Source organism: Gymnoscopelus braueri, assembly GCF_963280865.1.
Source record: "Gymnoscopelus braueri genome assembly, chromosome: 15".
In the NCBI taxonomy this organism is placed as follows: Eukaryota; Metazoa; Chordata; class Actinopteri; order Myctophiformes; family Myctophidae; genus Gymnoscopelus; species Gymnoscopelus braueri.
This window is the reverse complement of record NC_137620.1, coordinates 22,292,387-22,307,294: the sequence shown is the minus strand read 5'-3', so window position 1 is coordinate 22,307,294 and position 14,908 is coordinate 22,292,387. Positions and strand designations below refer to the sequence as shown.

General features: G+C 42.0%; 1 protein-coding gene across 1 annotated transcript; it reads right to left on the bottom strand.

The window, feature by feature from the left end:
* Positions 1–73: 73 nt before the first annotated feature.
* On the bottom strand, positions 74–14,378 carry plaa (phospholipase A2-activating protein). Its single transcript, XM_080452032.1, has 14 exons — positions 14,140–14,378; positions 13,174–13,367; positions 12,545–12,645; positions 12,338–12,458; positions 9,652–9,819; positions 7,206–7,341; positions 6,302–6,471; positions 5,310–5,461; positions 4,580–4,799; positions 3,657–3,722; positions 3,466–3,537; positions 2,859–2,966; positions 2,440–2,607; positions 74–779 (listed from the first exon to the last, which is right to left on the bottom strand). Exons 1-14 carry the CDS (start codon positions 14,286–14,288, stop codon positions 211–213), a joined length of 2,394 nt encoding a protein of 797 aa, XP_080308158.1. The 5' UTR covers positions 14,289–14,378; the 3' UTR covers positions 74–210.
* Positions 14,379–14,908: the final 530 nt, after the last annotated feature.

Below are 14,908 nucleotides of genomic sequence, written 5' to 3'. Positions count from 1 at the left end.
GATATCCAAGGACATAAGCAAAAGGAAATGAGTGCTTAACTGATGTAATAGCAGCATGAATAAAAACAGACTATGCATTAGGAAATATTTAATTTGTACATAACTTTTATTGCAGAACATGCAATCAGTCAAATCCCCACCACATGATTCATCAAAACAGGAGTAATAATAACAGGAACAAATAAGTGTTGTTTCTACAAGTCATTCACATCACTGCAGTTCTTTTAACACCAGCTGGCAGCACTCACCCACCTTAGGTGGGTCTGAGATTGAGGTGTACTTAGAAATCTGGGAGTTGACACCCAGGGAGCGGGCCAGGTCTTGGGCCGTCTGGTCCGAGGCCAGAGTGGTTCCCAGGGCCACCAGCAATCTGAACACAGCCTCCTTATCCTGCACCGTCTCCAAGGCAGTGCTGGCAACAGATAAGCACTGGGCCTTAGCTTCCAGGTCAGGCTGGCTGTGCAGGCAGCCTGCGTAGTTGAGCAGCAGAGTGGCCAAGGCAATGTGAATGTTCTTGTTGCAGACAGAGGCCAGGTCAGCGGCACGTGTTAGCACGGTCTCACGCTGCGACATAAGGAGTGCTCGGCCATGCCTGCCGCTGAAGCAGTTGCACAGAGTCCGTAGCGCCAGCATCTGGTTGGCGGGACGGCTCTGCGGTCTCATCAAGCTCAGCAGGTGGTTGCACAGTTGGACGCCCTCCGCCTCACCACACAGGCTCTCATTGATCTGTGGGTGCCGCACCGCCAGCCTCAGAATATCCAGGACCGGAAACACAATGTCTAAAGTCCAGAGGAGGAAAGAGCAACAGAATGATAAGTGAAGAGGAGAAGTTCTTGAAGTCCAAAATGTGAAATGTTATGTAATTAGTGTGGTTGCCCGAATGGGCAACCAGACTATTGTTTTACAGAAACTTTATCTCTAGATAAACAATTTTTTCAACCGCATCTCCTCCCACAGTTTATTTTTCCCAATTTAGTGCCATATGTCAAAATGACCGGCCTCACCGGGAATCGTCTGCTTGTATTTTGTTAAGAGATTGGTTGCATAGTTTTATTGATATTGATTTATTAGTGCATTAAATGTCCCCATCCACTTTAATGGAAAAGTGAAAAAACTCAAATTCAAGTATTTTTTTCTCAGAAACCGTAAGAGCTAGAGTTACCAGATTTGGTGGGGAGGTTCATGATTTAGTCCGAATTTTTTTTAAAAAAACATTACACCAGTCGGCCTCATGGTGGCGCTATAACAGCCCACTTTACGTTTTGGCCTATAACTTTTGAACCGTAGGTCCTAGAATAAAAATCTCTTTCCCCCTAGATTCCTTGGGTCATGACGCAACTCCCCATATAGGCCACGCCCATTTGCGTCAGGATAGATTTTCCGCCATTTTGAATTTTCTTCAAAACACACTTTTAGCTCCTCCTCCCACATATTTTCTCCAAATTTCACAAAAATCGGTACACATGATCTCTGGACCCATGCGATAATCTGGAGTGAAACAGAATTTTGATAGTCTATACCGTTCGTCCGTAAATGGCTTCCGAAGTTAGCGGAAGGGGCCCGTTTTACAAAAAAGGCCACAAATCACGAACGAAACGTCCAGTCAATCCCAAATTTAAATCACATGTCAAGGGTGGTTTACTCAACAAATCCCCAAAAGCATTTCCACTTTGATCCATAGGGGGCGCCACAACTGCGCAAAACGTAACCGTTTGATGCAAAAACATGATTTTTGGGGGGATCAATCCTCTCAAAATGAAATAAAAGTGATATCAGGAGTGACGTGACAATATGATTGGCCCGTTACATTTGTGGGAGGGGCCTATTTCCTAAAATCAAAACGGCATGTATCACGAAGGCAGGATCCGATCGACACCCGATTCGAATGGCACGTCACGCGGCCTCCGACGGTATTCCTCCCAGCGTATTCCCCGAGTCCCGGCGGCAGCGACCCGCAACTCGCGTCGGCGCAACCACACTTTGCAATTGCCCTGAATTGCGACGCGTCTAGTTTCAGTTTGTTTCTGTGGTTGATTCCAGTTTTATTTGTAGTTAACTGAATAAAACTGATGCTTTAATAAAGATTCATAGGGGAATAGGGGTGTTTTCTGTTCTTGCATCTTGTACTGGAACAATGCAAGATTCAAATAAAACAAAAACAAGGACCACTGGATTTTAAAATGCGCTGCATGTGGTTTGTAGGTTCCGTCTTAGCACTTTGCATGTAAATAAGTGGAGCAAACCAAATAGAAAATCCAGTGATCTTTGCCTTTGATTCACATGGATCTGTCCCCCCCCACTCCGTATATGTCTCACCTATCAAATGAATGTGGCAAATTGTCCTTTTTTCTTTCTCAAAGCACTGTGCTGTCATACGATTCTTTCAGAACATCACTATAGTACACGTAGCAGTGGTGTCTCATTGGCTAACAGATGTACCTTCAGGCCAGTGAGCAGCCTTCCACAGCAGGTTGATTTCCTGGAGGGTAGGGAGCTGCTCAAAGCTCTGCCCAGACACACATGCAAGCAGCCTCTCCAGGCCATCCAGCAGCTCCTCAGACATCTTGTGCTCCTGTGGGGCGCCATTGTTCAGTTCCTTCAGCTTGGCTGGGGAAGGGTACAAACCATGGAACAATTAGACTTTCTGAACCAGGCGAGCAGAGTTCTGAGCAATCACCTCTTCACACATAGCGCAACACAGAGAGATTATCAAAAGGTTATTTGTCGTTGCCCAAGGTCAGCCAACCGATACACAGCACGATATATAGTCGAAAGCTGATTTTGAAAATGCTGACCCTTTACTGCCTCTAGGATATAATGTCATGTGATCAAAGCCATAGTAGAAAGAAAATGCACACCGATGATCTGTGTAGGGTTGGCTTGTTCAAAGGTCAGTCCATCCGTCTTAGGGAAGTAGACGTTCGTTGGGGTCCGTCTTGAGCCGGCTGGGGTGTAGGCGCCTCCACCTGGAATGGGGTACAAAAAGCCTTGTACAGTGATGGAAGAAGTACTCACATGTTTTACTTAAGTAAAAGTATCAATACCCTATTGTAGAAATACTCTGTTACAAGTAGAAGTCCGGTATTTAAAATTGACATGAGTAAAAGTACAAAAGTATTGGCATCTGGCATTAACGTATATAGTCTGAAGTGTTTCATAATAATAGTAACTTACATTTTCAAATAATTGTAGTGGACTAAAAAGTACAATAATTGCCTCTGAGATATAGTGGAGTAGAAGTAATGAAGTATTGAAGATTGGAAACATTTCTCCAGTTAAGTAAAAAATACCTCAAAATACCTCTTGTACTTAGTTTACCTCTAGTAAATGTACTTAAGTTACTTTCCACCACTGGCCTTGTACAGTTTATCTTCTCAAGGGAGTCGGAATAATGGTAGCTATATAAGTTGCTTTTGCTCGGCACCAAGGTCTTGTCCATTGTTCTTTGTGCAACTAAAAGCTCACCTGTAAACGGATCCGCCACGCCTCCAGTAACACCTGCAGTTGTGCCTGACCCTGGGATGTACCGACCAGAGCCTGGGAGAAACGAGTCATCCAAATACAATGTCAGCAACACACTTTCTTATCAGAGATTACATTTTAAATACAGAAAACATCACACAACTTAATTTAAATTCTTTAGTGAACACAGCTACCTGTGAAGGGATCATTTATCCCGCCTTGCCTGTTGTCGGATGCGCCAGGGATATAGCGACCAGACCCTGTAAATTAAGAGAACAAAACTGGGGTGGGTATACTGCACAAAGACATAAAACATTCAATTTGTTTTAAAAAAACAGGAAAAAAATACATTAACAGCAGCTGTTACAACAAAGTTTATGATACAATGTTGAATTAAATGATTGATAGTGTAGCAGTGTTTGAACCTGAGGTCCTCATTTCTGGAACAAACAGAAACAGTATAAACATTGCATATGCCTGATTTATCTTCTGTGCATGCTCTATGGTTTCTCCCCATCAACTTTGTTACTGCTCGTCTCAGTAAAGACAAAAGCAATAGAGTCTAATAACAGTGTGGCCTCTGTCCAATTTTAAGCTATAAAATAGACAGTGGCTATGTAGCTTGTGAATGAAGCCGCACAAATCACAATGCAGAGTTCAGTGGTGAAGCTGCACCATACAGGCTGGCTGCTTGTGTACATGTCCTAGTGTAGCGACTATCTAAGCCTCATTTGGCTAAATGGAAATATCTTTATAAATACTTCACCAATAACAACACAAGTTCTTCAAAAGAACAATGTTGGGGTAAATAAGAGATTCACTGGAATTTCTTTTTTAACATTTTCAACTACGACCCAAATTTCACTCTTTCAGTCTTTCATGGTCATCAGAGGTGCTTCGGTTATAATGAACTTATGCACGCAATGGCATGTGATTGTCTACTTTTGACAAACCCTGTAACGGCAGGAAAACATACAGGGGGAATGGGCACACTAAACATGGTAGCGTTGATAACGTGAAAAAAAAATACTATTTATGATTGTGGTGAATATACTTTTCCATCATTTTTCTTTCATGTCTCAGAGTAGCCACTGTTACTTTGTTAGGGGGGTTTTACCAGTGAATGGGTCAGCAATGCCAGGTTGGGCAGGTTCCAGCACATGTCCCTTAGTGTTCTCTATGATGAAGTTGGCAACTTGGTCCAGGAAATTGGGACTGAGGTCGTTCTTCTGCAGGAAGTTATGCGCCGTCAACCAGGGATCCTCTGCACAATTATAAGGGAGCTTCATTGAGGGCCCTCCCTCGTTCACTTCAATGGTGAAGACAAAGTCGTACTCCTACGGAGAGATCAGGGTTCAATCTATGGGAAGACAGCCAGGTTAAACATTCACACAGATCTTGGAATAATGGCAAGATTAAATGACAGAATTGGACTCTGCCCTTCAACACCGCACCATCTGTGTGACTTGTAACACTAATGTTAGAGAAAAGCATTGCATTGATTGCAATTAAAGCATTGTTAGTAGCATATTATTTATTAGAAGTTACATGTATGATTTTAAATATCGAATCTACAATAAACACTCACTGAACCTTTGAAACATACAAGTAGTGGTAATAGCTTTTTGACTGTGGAGAGTAGCATAATATCTAAAAAAGGGGGGTTAGATTTAAAAACGTTTAAGGGTAGTGAAAATAGCTACAGTATATGCTACGTTCACTAGTTTGGGTCCCCGGCAATCATCTAATTTCCCTTTTGGGTCTTGAGCAAAAAAAGTTTGGGAACCACTGGTCTACTTGGACAAGCAAGCCATTAACAACAACCCACACAGAGACGACGGCCATACCTTCCCCTCATACATCACATTCTGTGACTTCTGCTGGTTGGAGCCTCCGACCACGTCTCCGATCTTCATCCAGCGAGCTTCACTGACACTCCACTGGTATGCCTCCACCTTCTCTCCGTCTTTAATCAAACGTGTCTGCCCGTCACGATTTCCTGAGAGAAATGTTATAGTGAACAAAACCAGTATCGGAAAAGCTGCCGATACTGCCTAAAATGCTGGTATCGGTGAGTATGCCAGTCTATGCCATTCCCATATCAGATCATTTATCACATGATATGTCATTCACAGTAATCAATTTTGTATTTTGAATGCTTCAGTTGATGTTGCACTAATGTTTTATATATATTCTAATTTTTTTTTATCCTAGATCAGTGGTTCTCAAACTTCTTAAATTTCTAGGACCCCCATAACGCTGAGTGTGTACAAATGTGGTTCCATTTGTACACTCTCAGAGTTACAGACCTGTAAGGGTTCATTTGGAACCCCCTCAAGTCCCTGCACCTCACTTTGAGAACCACTGTCCTAGATTCTTTTTTCATTACACACCGTGTAATCTCTAATAACAGTGAACAAAACCACCTTGATGTGAGAAGGGGCGCAAGTTTCTCAAACACATCGGTTTTCTAATCAGCCTGACTTCTGTATGATGTTATAAACACAAGTGAAAGTTAAAATAATAATTGTTATGGCAAAAAAAAAAACAAGAGTGAAGTATGACTGCTGTGGAGAGGAGACAGGCAGTCCCAATACAACATTTAAATAGAATAAATAGGCCGGTCACAGACTCACAGATGCAGGGAGACATTCCTAATGAATGTTATTTTATGAAGAAATTATTTTGAACAAATATGGACATTTGGCATTCTATAAATATTTGCCACAGCGTAATACTAATTATTTTTGCTAGATAATAGCAAGACCTTTATTATTAGTAGCAATGATTTGGGGAACAATATCAAAGCACATTTATTACCAGTCAATCTTTTCATTACCTGGCTCATCAAGGTGTTCCCTGCCAGGCAGGTCTTCCACTTTGATGTCTCCTAAGTCACCCGTCTTTGGGTCTATGGTGGTTTTGGAGAGCTCATCCTCGAAGGCTTGCTGGTCCTGTGGACTGGCTTTGCGGTCCTCCACTTCTGTAAACACACGAATGATGCCATCACTGTGGAGAGAGGAGCACCACCAAGGTTAGGAGCGGGACAGCTATTCTCTATTTGTTTTTATTCAGCCTACAACATGAAACAAGATGAAGACATCTGTTCTGCCCTATAGAGCTAGTCTTGCGTGGCCAGACTGTTGCCTCCCACAATTTTCAAATGTTTCAGTCTGGGACTCGGAAGCTCTGATCATGATTAAAATATAAACCGGATGTGAAGCCTCCTCCCCACTTCCGTTTCATCTTTACAGTCGCGCAGATTTATCCTAATATAAATCAGAATCATCTAAGTATATTTAGCTTGCTGCTAAGCAGAAGTGGAAATTAAAAAATAAATGTAAAGATGTTTTAAAATATATTTTCGTCAACGGAACTCTCTCGGATTTCGGGAGGTGTAGTTCCAGACTCTATATAGCATTCGTGTGTGGAATAGTTGTCTGGCTACTCGAGACTACTATAGAGCCAAAGCAGTAAATAGTGTTAGTAGTGAAACTTAGAAATGTAACTTCAATCTTTATATCTCATCCACCCATAATGATTGCTAGCAAAGAACAGGATACCATTTCTTATGTGCTTTCATGGGTGAAAGATGTACCGGTATATGAAACATAATCCCTAATTATAGATGCACACACAAAGCAGATGATGTTTGCCCTTTACATAACAGCGTTACATTTTCCTGACTTTATGAAAATGCAAATGATTATTTAATGTATACCACACAGACTGGGATCCATTACCTGGCACCGACGGCTATGTCACCATTGGGCAGGATACAGCAACACCACACCGACTGAGCTGGAAGGCGAATGGTCTGGGAGCATTCTCCTTTCCTCCATATCCTCACTGTTCTGTCCTCTCCTGTGCTCACAAAGTCTGTGATGGGCGAAGAGAGGCAGTCTACAGTTAGTCAAAATGTCAAGCAGCAGTCCAATACTGGGTCAAAAGCTTAGGCCCCGACCAGACAGGATGTTGAGCTGTATTGCAGGGTACCTTGTATTTTTACACTCTACAGATATGCACCCGGGACCAAGGGCATTACCATGGAAGACATTGGGTGGTACCCCAGAATCCTTTTTTTCCACAAGCGCATTTCTCACAAATCTATAATATTTATAAATAACTTTGCATATTTAGAACATAGTTTTGAAGACTACATTGACCCTTTGAATTCACATTTAAATGAATAGTCTGTGATTTCCTCGAGATGATGGTTGCCCGTTCACTTTGTTTTGGTCAGTTGTGTACGGTTTACAGACTTTAAAACGCACCTTAATTAGAATTATGCTTTTTCCAGTAGGAGCGAATAGGATAGCTTCCACTGCCGAAGCATTACATACCCAAAGAATGTTTATGTAAATATTGTGATTAGAATGACAACTAATGCTGTGCTTCAGCAAATGACATTTCTCCCTTTAAAATGCCCCTGGTGGTCCGGCCTATGTTGTTCAAACAACCACTGAAAACCAGAATATCAGAACACCAGCATTGAAATTCTGGGTTATTGAAAAAGTTCCAAATCCCTTGAGGTGAAAAAACTACTATGCATAGAAGCACACTGGGTCCACACTCTTAGAATGCTTGAGCCCTCTGGTCTAAATTAAGAGCTCAATTTACCATGCTTTTTATAGAACGTGTTGTTTTTGGAAAACCTTACATAACCCCCTCATGACCCAGATATATTATTTCTTAAGAGAGCTTTGCGGCTTAGTTAAAGATCCTTACAGAAGATATGTCCTTCCACCTCGCCAATGGTATGAAATGGTATGGGCGTGGTCACCCTACGTCACTACAGTTTGTCAGATCTTGTGAATGGTGGTGTGATCTGTGTGATCTTTTTTTTTCTTGTTTTGTTTATTCAGAATTTCGGGGCATACATTAAATAATTACGCATATTTTGGGTTAAAGGCCTACGTGTTGCTGAATGCTGACACAGAGGCAGAGTCACTAACAAAGTACATAGTACATCTTCTCCTGATTTACGTGGGTGAAAAATGCCATTATAGTGTCTGAACGTTTTGAATATGTGTGGCTTGGGTCCAATATTTACCTCAGTGACTATGGGGTGAAGAAATCTGTTAAAATCTGTGGTCACGTTCACTTCTCCTATTGGAATTAATAGACTCACCACCTGCTTCTAGTCTTCACCCATCGTGACACAACATGATACAGGAAATGACTCGAAGTTGCGGTGAATCGGTTTCATCTCTACCATCTCTGGCTCAGTCAGTCACGGCTGTTTCTTTGGAGCCTAAATCGCTATTAGAACTGTTCTTAAAGAGACAGATCCCCATTAACCATTACATTGTAAAAAAAAAAAAAAAAAAAAAAACTCATATAACAAATAATTCACTTTTGGCGGAAATCCGTTTGTAAACGGAGATCTGCCAGCCATGAGATTGTGTGCAGAGATTTGTGACCCGACTTCGCAATAGCACTGAAGTTGCTATGGACTTGAACTTCCTGGACTGATTGAATAAAACAAGACAATTCATGCACTAACTGCATTGCATGTCTATATAATGGGTGAGGAAACACAGGCAGCTTGAGTGATCAGGTTTATACAATACAGGCCCCAAAATATATACTGCAAGAAGCTGCTCTTTCTTGAGATGAGCTTGCACACCTTGCATTCTAGACAGAAGAAAAACTCCCACTCACCATCTTCAAATGCAAAAATAAAGTTTTAATGGGAAAACACCTTGCATCCTACCAGACACATTGGCTGGTCCATTTTTAAGTCTGTAGTTGTGATAATGGGCAATTAGGTGAAGTAGAAGATCTTTAGGTACTACTACTATTATAGCTATGTCAATGAAGTGGGACATAGTTGTTCCCAAGCCTGATGTTTTAGAGAGGGAGCGCTTGTTTTGGTTCACTCAACATCCCATGAGTGCGCAAAGTTTTAAAGATGAGGTGGATGGAATAGCTTATCAAGTGAAGCAAAACAAGTGTGTAATTTCATATATAATTGTATTAATGATCATTTTAAGGGCCTTGAAGGGTTTTGAATGTTACGGTTGGGGAAATTATTGAGCCACTGAAGCCAGCTCAAAAAGCATCCCGTCTGTGTTCGCATGAAAGAGCATATGGCCTGGAAACAGGTGTAGTATTATTTTTTCGCATCGTTTCCATTTCCCTGTGACATCCTTAACCCTCCTTATACCTCAGTTCTCAGGAACTCACCGTGGCTGTTGGGGAAGACGGCCATACTGTAGATGAAGTTGGTATGGCCGTAATAGACCTGTACGCATTCTCCTGTTATGAGCCACCTCCTTATGCTGGCATCACTGCCGCAAGAGAAGAACTCTGTTTCGCTGATCACTGCTAGGCCCCTTACATAGCCTTCATGGCCTAAAAAGAAGGAACACAAAGAGATTGTCTGTATGGCTTTGCAGCTCAAGCTTAAATCATTAAATAATGAAGTTTTAATGCGAATTTGCTGATAATTAATCGTGGATTAGATAGCGCATTGTTTAGACAGATGCTAAGTTCATGGTTTACCTGGTATGCTAGTTTCTTGAGGGGCCATGCTTTTCACTGCATTCTATGTCTGTGCTTGACTGGCTTGACTCCCAGTCAAGCACAGAATAGACTTCAAAATACTAATCACTACATTACAAAGCCCTCAACAACCAGGCCCCCGCTACCTCTCTGACTTCATCCAACGCCACACCCCCTCCCACTCCCTCAGGTCGGGTGATGCCAACCTCCTGGACATCCCCAGGACAAATAAGCGAACCTGGGGTGACCGGGCCTTCTCGGTGGCCGCACCCTCACTGTGGAACTCACTCCCAGTCCCAGCTAAAATCGTATGCATTATTATTATATTATTCACCTAGCTTATTCTAAGTCGCTCTGGATAAGAGCATCTGCTAAATACCTGAATTGTAATTTTTTATTAACTAGGAAGTCGACCAATAATGTGTAACTGCATTAATATTGTTGCTACATCATTTGCTGAACAATTTCTATGAACATGTCTAATTTCTTTGCTTAAAGTGTTTAATGACCATAATAATTAGACATAGCTATGGGTGGACAACGGTGCTATTCTTTTTAATGGATGGCATTAATTGCAGTTGAGCATTGAGAGAAAAGATTCAATTCTATTTTCTGACAGCCAGTAACCTTTTATAATAATGAACACAGCTTGTCATGCATGTCAAAGCATTAATGTCATCCAAGTTATGTAGTAGGAAATCCATTCACACATCATAGAATCATTTCAATTCATGGTGCAGCAGTGATCATGGTGCAGCAGTAGCTTGGTGGGTAGAGAGGCTGCCAGGGAATTCTACCCCCCCACCCACAAAAAAAAGTGTCCCTAAGCAAGACAGTTAACCCCTAACCCAGAACATTCTGTCTGTGGACACACCCTTAAAAGCCTATTTAATGGTGAAATCAATGGCAAGGTTTGTTATTTAAAGACAGCGTCATAAAGAGACTTGTACCAGTAATACATTTCAACATAGATGAGGTCATCTTTATTTTCATGTCTCACTAAAAGAGAGTTGCTCATAGGCAAGCAGTACACAAATGTACTGTTCCTTAAGTATGAGGTTACAGGGTCATTGTCTCTCTCTTACAAAATCTTGCATCATCAACAATGTTACCAGCTTACTAAACATTTAGACGTAATATTTCCCATTAGCCTGATAGTTAACATCGTTAGGTGTGCGCAGCAGAGCTATGTTTGAGACATCAGGCCGGACTATCCCAGCAGGCAGTGAGCTACTCTGCCTGCTGCCTCTATCTGTGTTTACATGATGTTCTCAGCGGTTGCTATGACAACGCAATGATAACCCCTCCTCCAAGTCCCTGGAAGCCAGGACTCCCTCTCACACTACTTCAGTAATATGCCAAGATTTTACAAAATACCAGAACTGAGTTACCAAGACTTTGATCTCTTGGTGTTCACTCCACCGTCACCAGAAAAGCCCAACTTCTGGTAACCCAAGACGTGGAAGAACTCAACATTAGAAGTCGGCCCAGAGCGATCGCCAGGGTTGAGTCCCATGTGAAGTCCATAAGATCCACACAGTGTAACTGGGCTGCCCTTGACAGCCAAACTACCACTGTAACTGGACTCACCTGCCAATGACCCCGACCTCCAAAATCTTTTATCAGTTCGGCATGCGCGTGCCTGCCTGGCTAAGATCCTTCCAAACGAACATGAGGTCAGCGCATATCCACGGCATTAAATTGATGTAGGATTAGTTAATTAGAAGTCAAAGTTAGCACTTTTCCTTTTTTCATATGGATTACAGGCATTCATCAATGGTTTATTGCACTGTCCTCATCTATTCATTCACAGATAAGAGTAGATTATCGCATTTAGTTCCTTGATAAGACCGCTTCATCCAATTGCATATCATTATATAACTCATAATTTAGTGCAAAAGTAGAATCATTCAATAAACAAATTATTGAAATGATGTTGTTCTGTGTCATTCCTACGTGTATCAGTCCGATAACCCCAACTCGAAAATAAATCTATCTCATGTCCTTCAAACTGCATGATAATAACCAAAAAGCAGAGTTGTTGTTTCAACCATAACCAGGACAAAGAAACAAACCTGGGGTGACAGGGCCTTCTCGATGGCCGCCCCCTCCCTATGGAACTCACTCCCAGCTCACATGAAAGCTGCCCCCACCCTCGCCACATTTAAAACCACTCAAAACCCACCTTTTCAGACTTGCATTCCCTACCTAATCCCCCTTTTTACCTTTACTTCTATAGTTAACTTTTTAATAACGTTTTTTCTAATTTATTTTCTAAAGTGACTTTGAGTACACAGAAAACCGCTGTATAAATTGTATGCATTATTATTATTATTATTATAATAATAACCAATAATACCCCCCTCACCTGTATAGGTCTTCTCACAGCGGCCGGCTTTCCAAAGCTTGATGGTCTTATCTGCCGATCCAGTCAGCATAAGGCCTTGTTCAGGTAGAATGACCACCGCCCATACTGCCGCCTCATGACCCTGGGGACGTTAAAATCCTACTATTAGCATCACACTATTGTCAAGGAGACGGGTCACTGAAATGTGAACAATTGCAGTGGCTATACCTCCAACGTCATCATGCACTTCTCATTGAGCCAGACTTTGGCTGTTGTGTCCCAAGAGCCACTTAGTAGTGTCCCAAACTTCCCAGAGGATAGCGTGCAAACTGTGGATAGGACAGTGGTTGATCACATGAAATCCTGTCAATGCTGATGACAAATAATGCAGAGCATCTACATCGTTAGTAGGGTTGGGATCCGGAACCGTATGAAACGGATCAAACATTGAGGAACCGGAATCGGTTCTGGAACCGGTTTATCACACTGTCAGAGCTGGTATGTGGACTTCACGTCTGTTATACAATTACAATACCAGTGTTTGTCAAACTTTTTTATTTCAAGGACCACCATAACTCTGAGAGTATACAAATGGAACCAAATGGACCCGTAAGGGTCCATTTGGTTCCATTTGTACACTCCCAGAGTTACAGCCCCTGTAAGGATCCATTTGGAACCCCCCGGAATCAGGAATCGTGAAAGGGAACCGTTAAGGACCGTTAAGAAGGAACCGGAATCGTTAAAATCCTAAAGGATCCCAACCCTAATCATAAGTGTGAGAGGTGTTGTTGAGTGAAGAAAAAACAATACTAAATATAAGGTGGCCCAATGCAGGTGTTGAAAACCACACGCGTTACCTGTGTTTTTGTGGCCCTTGAGGGTGAACACGGGTTGCGGTCTGTCCAGTGAGAAAACACAAATATTATGGTCGTGTCCACCTGTGGCGATAAGCCCTCGGGGATACGTCTCACTCGGAGCGATGAAACATACACAGGACACGTAGTTCGAATGGCCGGCCATGCAGTGCATCTCTGTGAAACCATTTTCCGGGCTGTAGGGATTAGAGGAATCATGACATAAACATGGTCAAATCCATTGATCAGTATAAAATCCTAGCATCATCAGTGACCTCGCCCTTTGCTGTAGTGTAGCTCATTCACACTCATTCACATAGCATTGTTGCCCAGGACTGTATTTCTGACCTATTATCCAACAGCGTATAGCACATTTGACATGTTCCTATGGATGTCTGTAGTAAAAAATACTACATTATCGCAAATTTGACATGATCCTATGGATGTCTGTAGTAAAACCTACTACATTATAGCAAATTTGACATGTTCCTATGGATGTCTGTAGTAAAACATACATTACAGCAAATTTGACATGTTCCAATGGATGTCTGTAGTAAAAAAATACTACACTAAACCATGACATTACAAATGGTTTATCCATTTTGTAATTCTGAGTGTGTACAAATGTCACCAGGTCCATTTGGTGACTTTTATACACTCTCAGAGTTATTGCATGACGACAGTATGGGGGAGGCTTTGGTTTGGCAGGTTAACTGTTAGGAAAGGAATGAATGACAAAGCTCATTTTGTGTAACAGCCTAGCTAGCAACCTAACCCAACAGCTATTAGTATCATTAAGTTGCTTAAACCACATCTCATAACTGGTATCATAGATAGTTTGCGTACACACAAGCCCTCCTAACAACCTATCACACAATGTGCAAAAAGCAGCACCACAACACAAATCAGATGATCATTTAGCTTTTAGCTACTGCTGCTGTTAGCCTAGCCTAGCCTAATGCTAGCTACCTTGAGTTGGGCACCCAGAGCCTTCCGGTCCGGTCTCTGGAGACAGAAACAAAAGCTCCTTCTGGGAAGAGCGCCGCTGTGAGCCCCCTGACGTCCATCTCATGTCCCGCGACAGAACAGCTCAGTTTGAACGAGTTGGGCGATGCCATTATTATTACTGTGTTTATATTACTACCAACGGCAAGTGTTGTTGTCAAGAGTAGCGTGGCTCTCAACCCTAAATAAAACCGGTAGCTATTGTTAGCGGAAGTTGAATGACGTAGTAGCCATGGAGCGCACGAACGGTCGTCTGTCACGACAGTCATGGATGAACTTCAACCTGGTGTTTGCACTTTCTCCCCTTTTGGCCCGTACGTCTATAAACGTTCATATTTCAAATATAAAGTGCTTACCCCAATGGCCACGGATGTTACAATTATGTTCGGGCTCACAGAAGTACCCGTATCTTCCGTATTGTTCAATAAAAAGTATTTTAATCCAATCGGTGGCAATTTTCTCCGTATTTTCACCATATGCTTTCAACTATGGGACCTTATTGGTTGGGAGGTGTGTTGTACTCTGATACATAATAACTTTATGAGGAAATGGGCACCAATCGGATTAAAATGTTTTTTATTGTACAATACGGAAGATACGGGTACTTCTGAGGGGCCGAACACAATTTTAACATTTGTGGTCAATCATGGTCATGGGGTATGCACTTTATATTTGAAATATGAACATTTATGTAGCTGTACGGGCCGTAAATGGAGAAAGTGTAAACACCAGG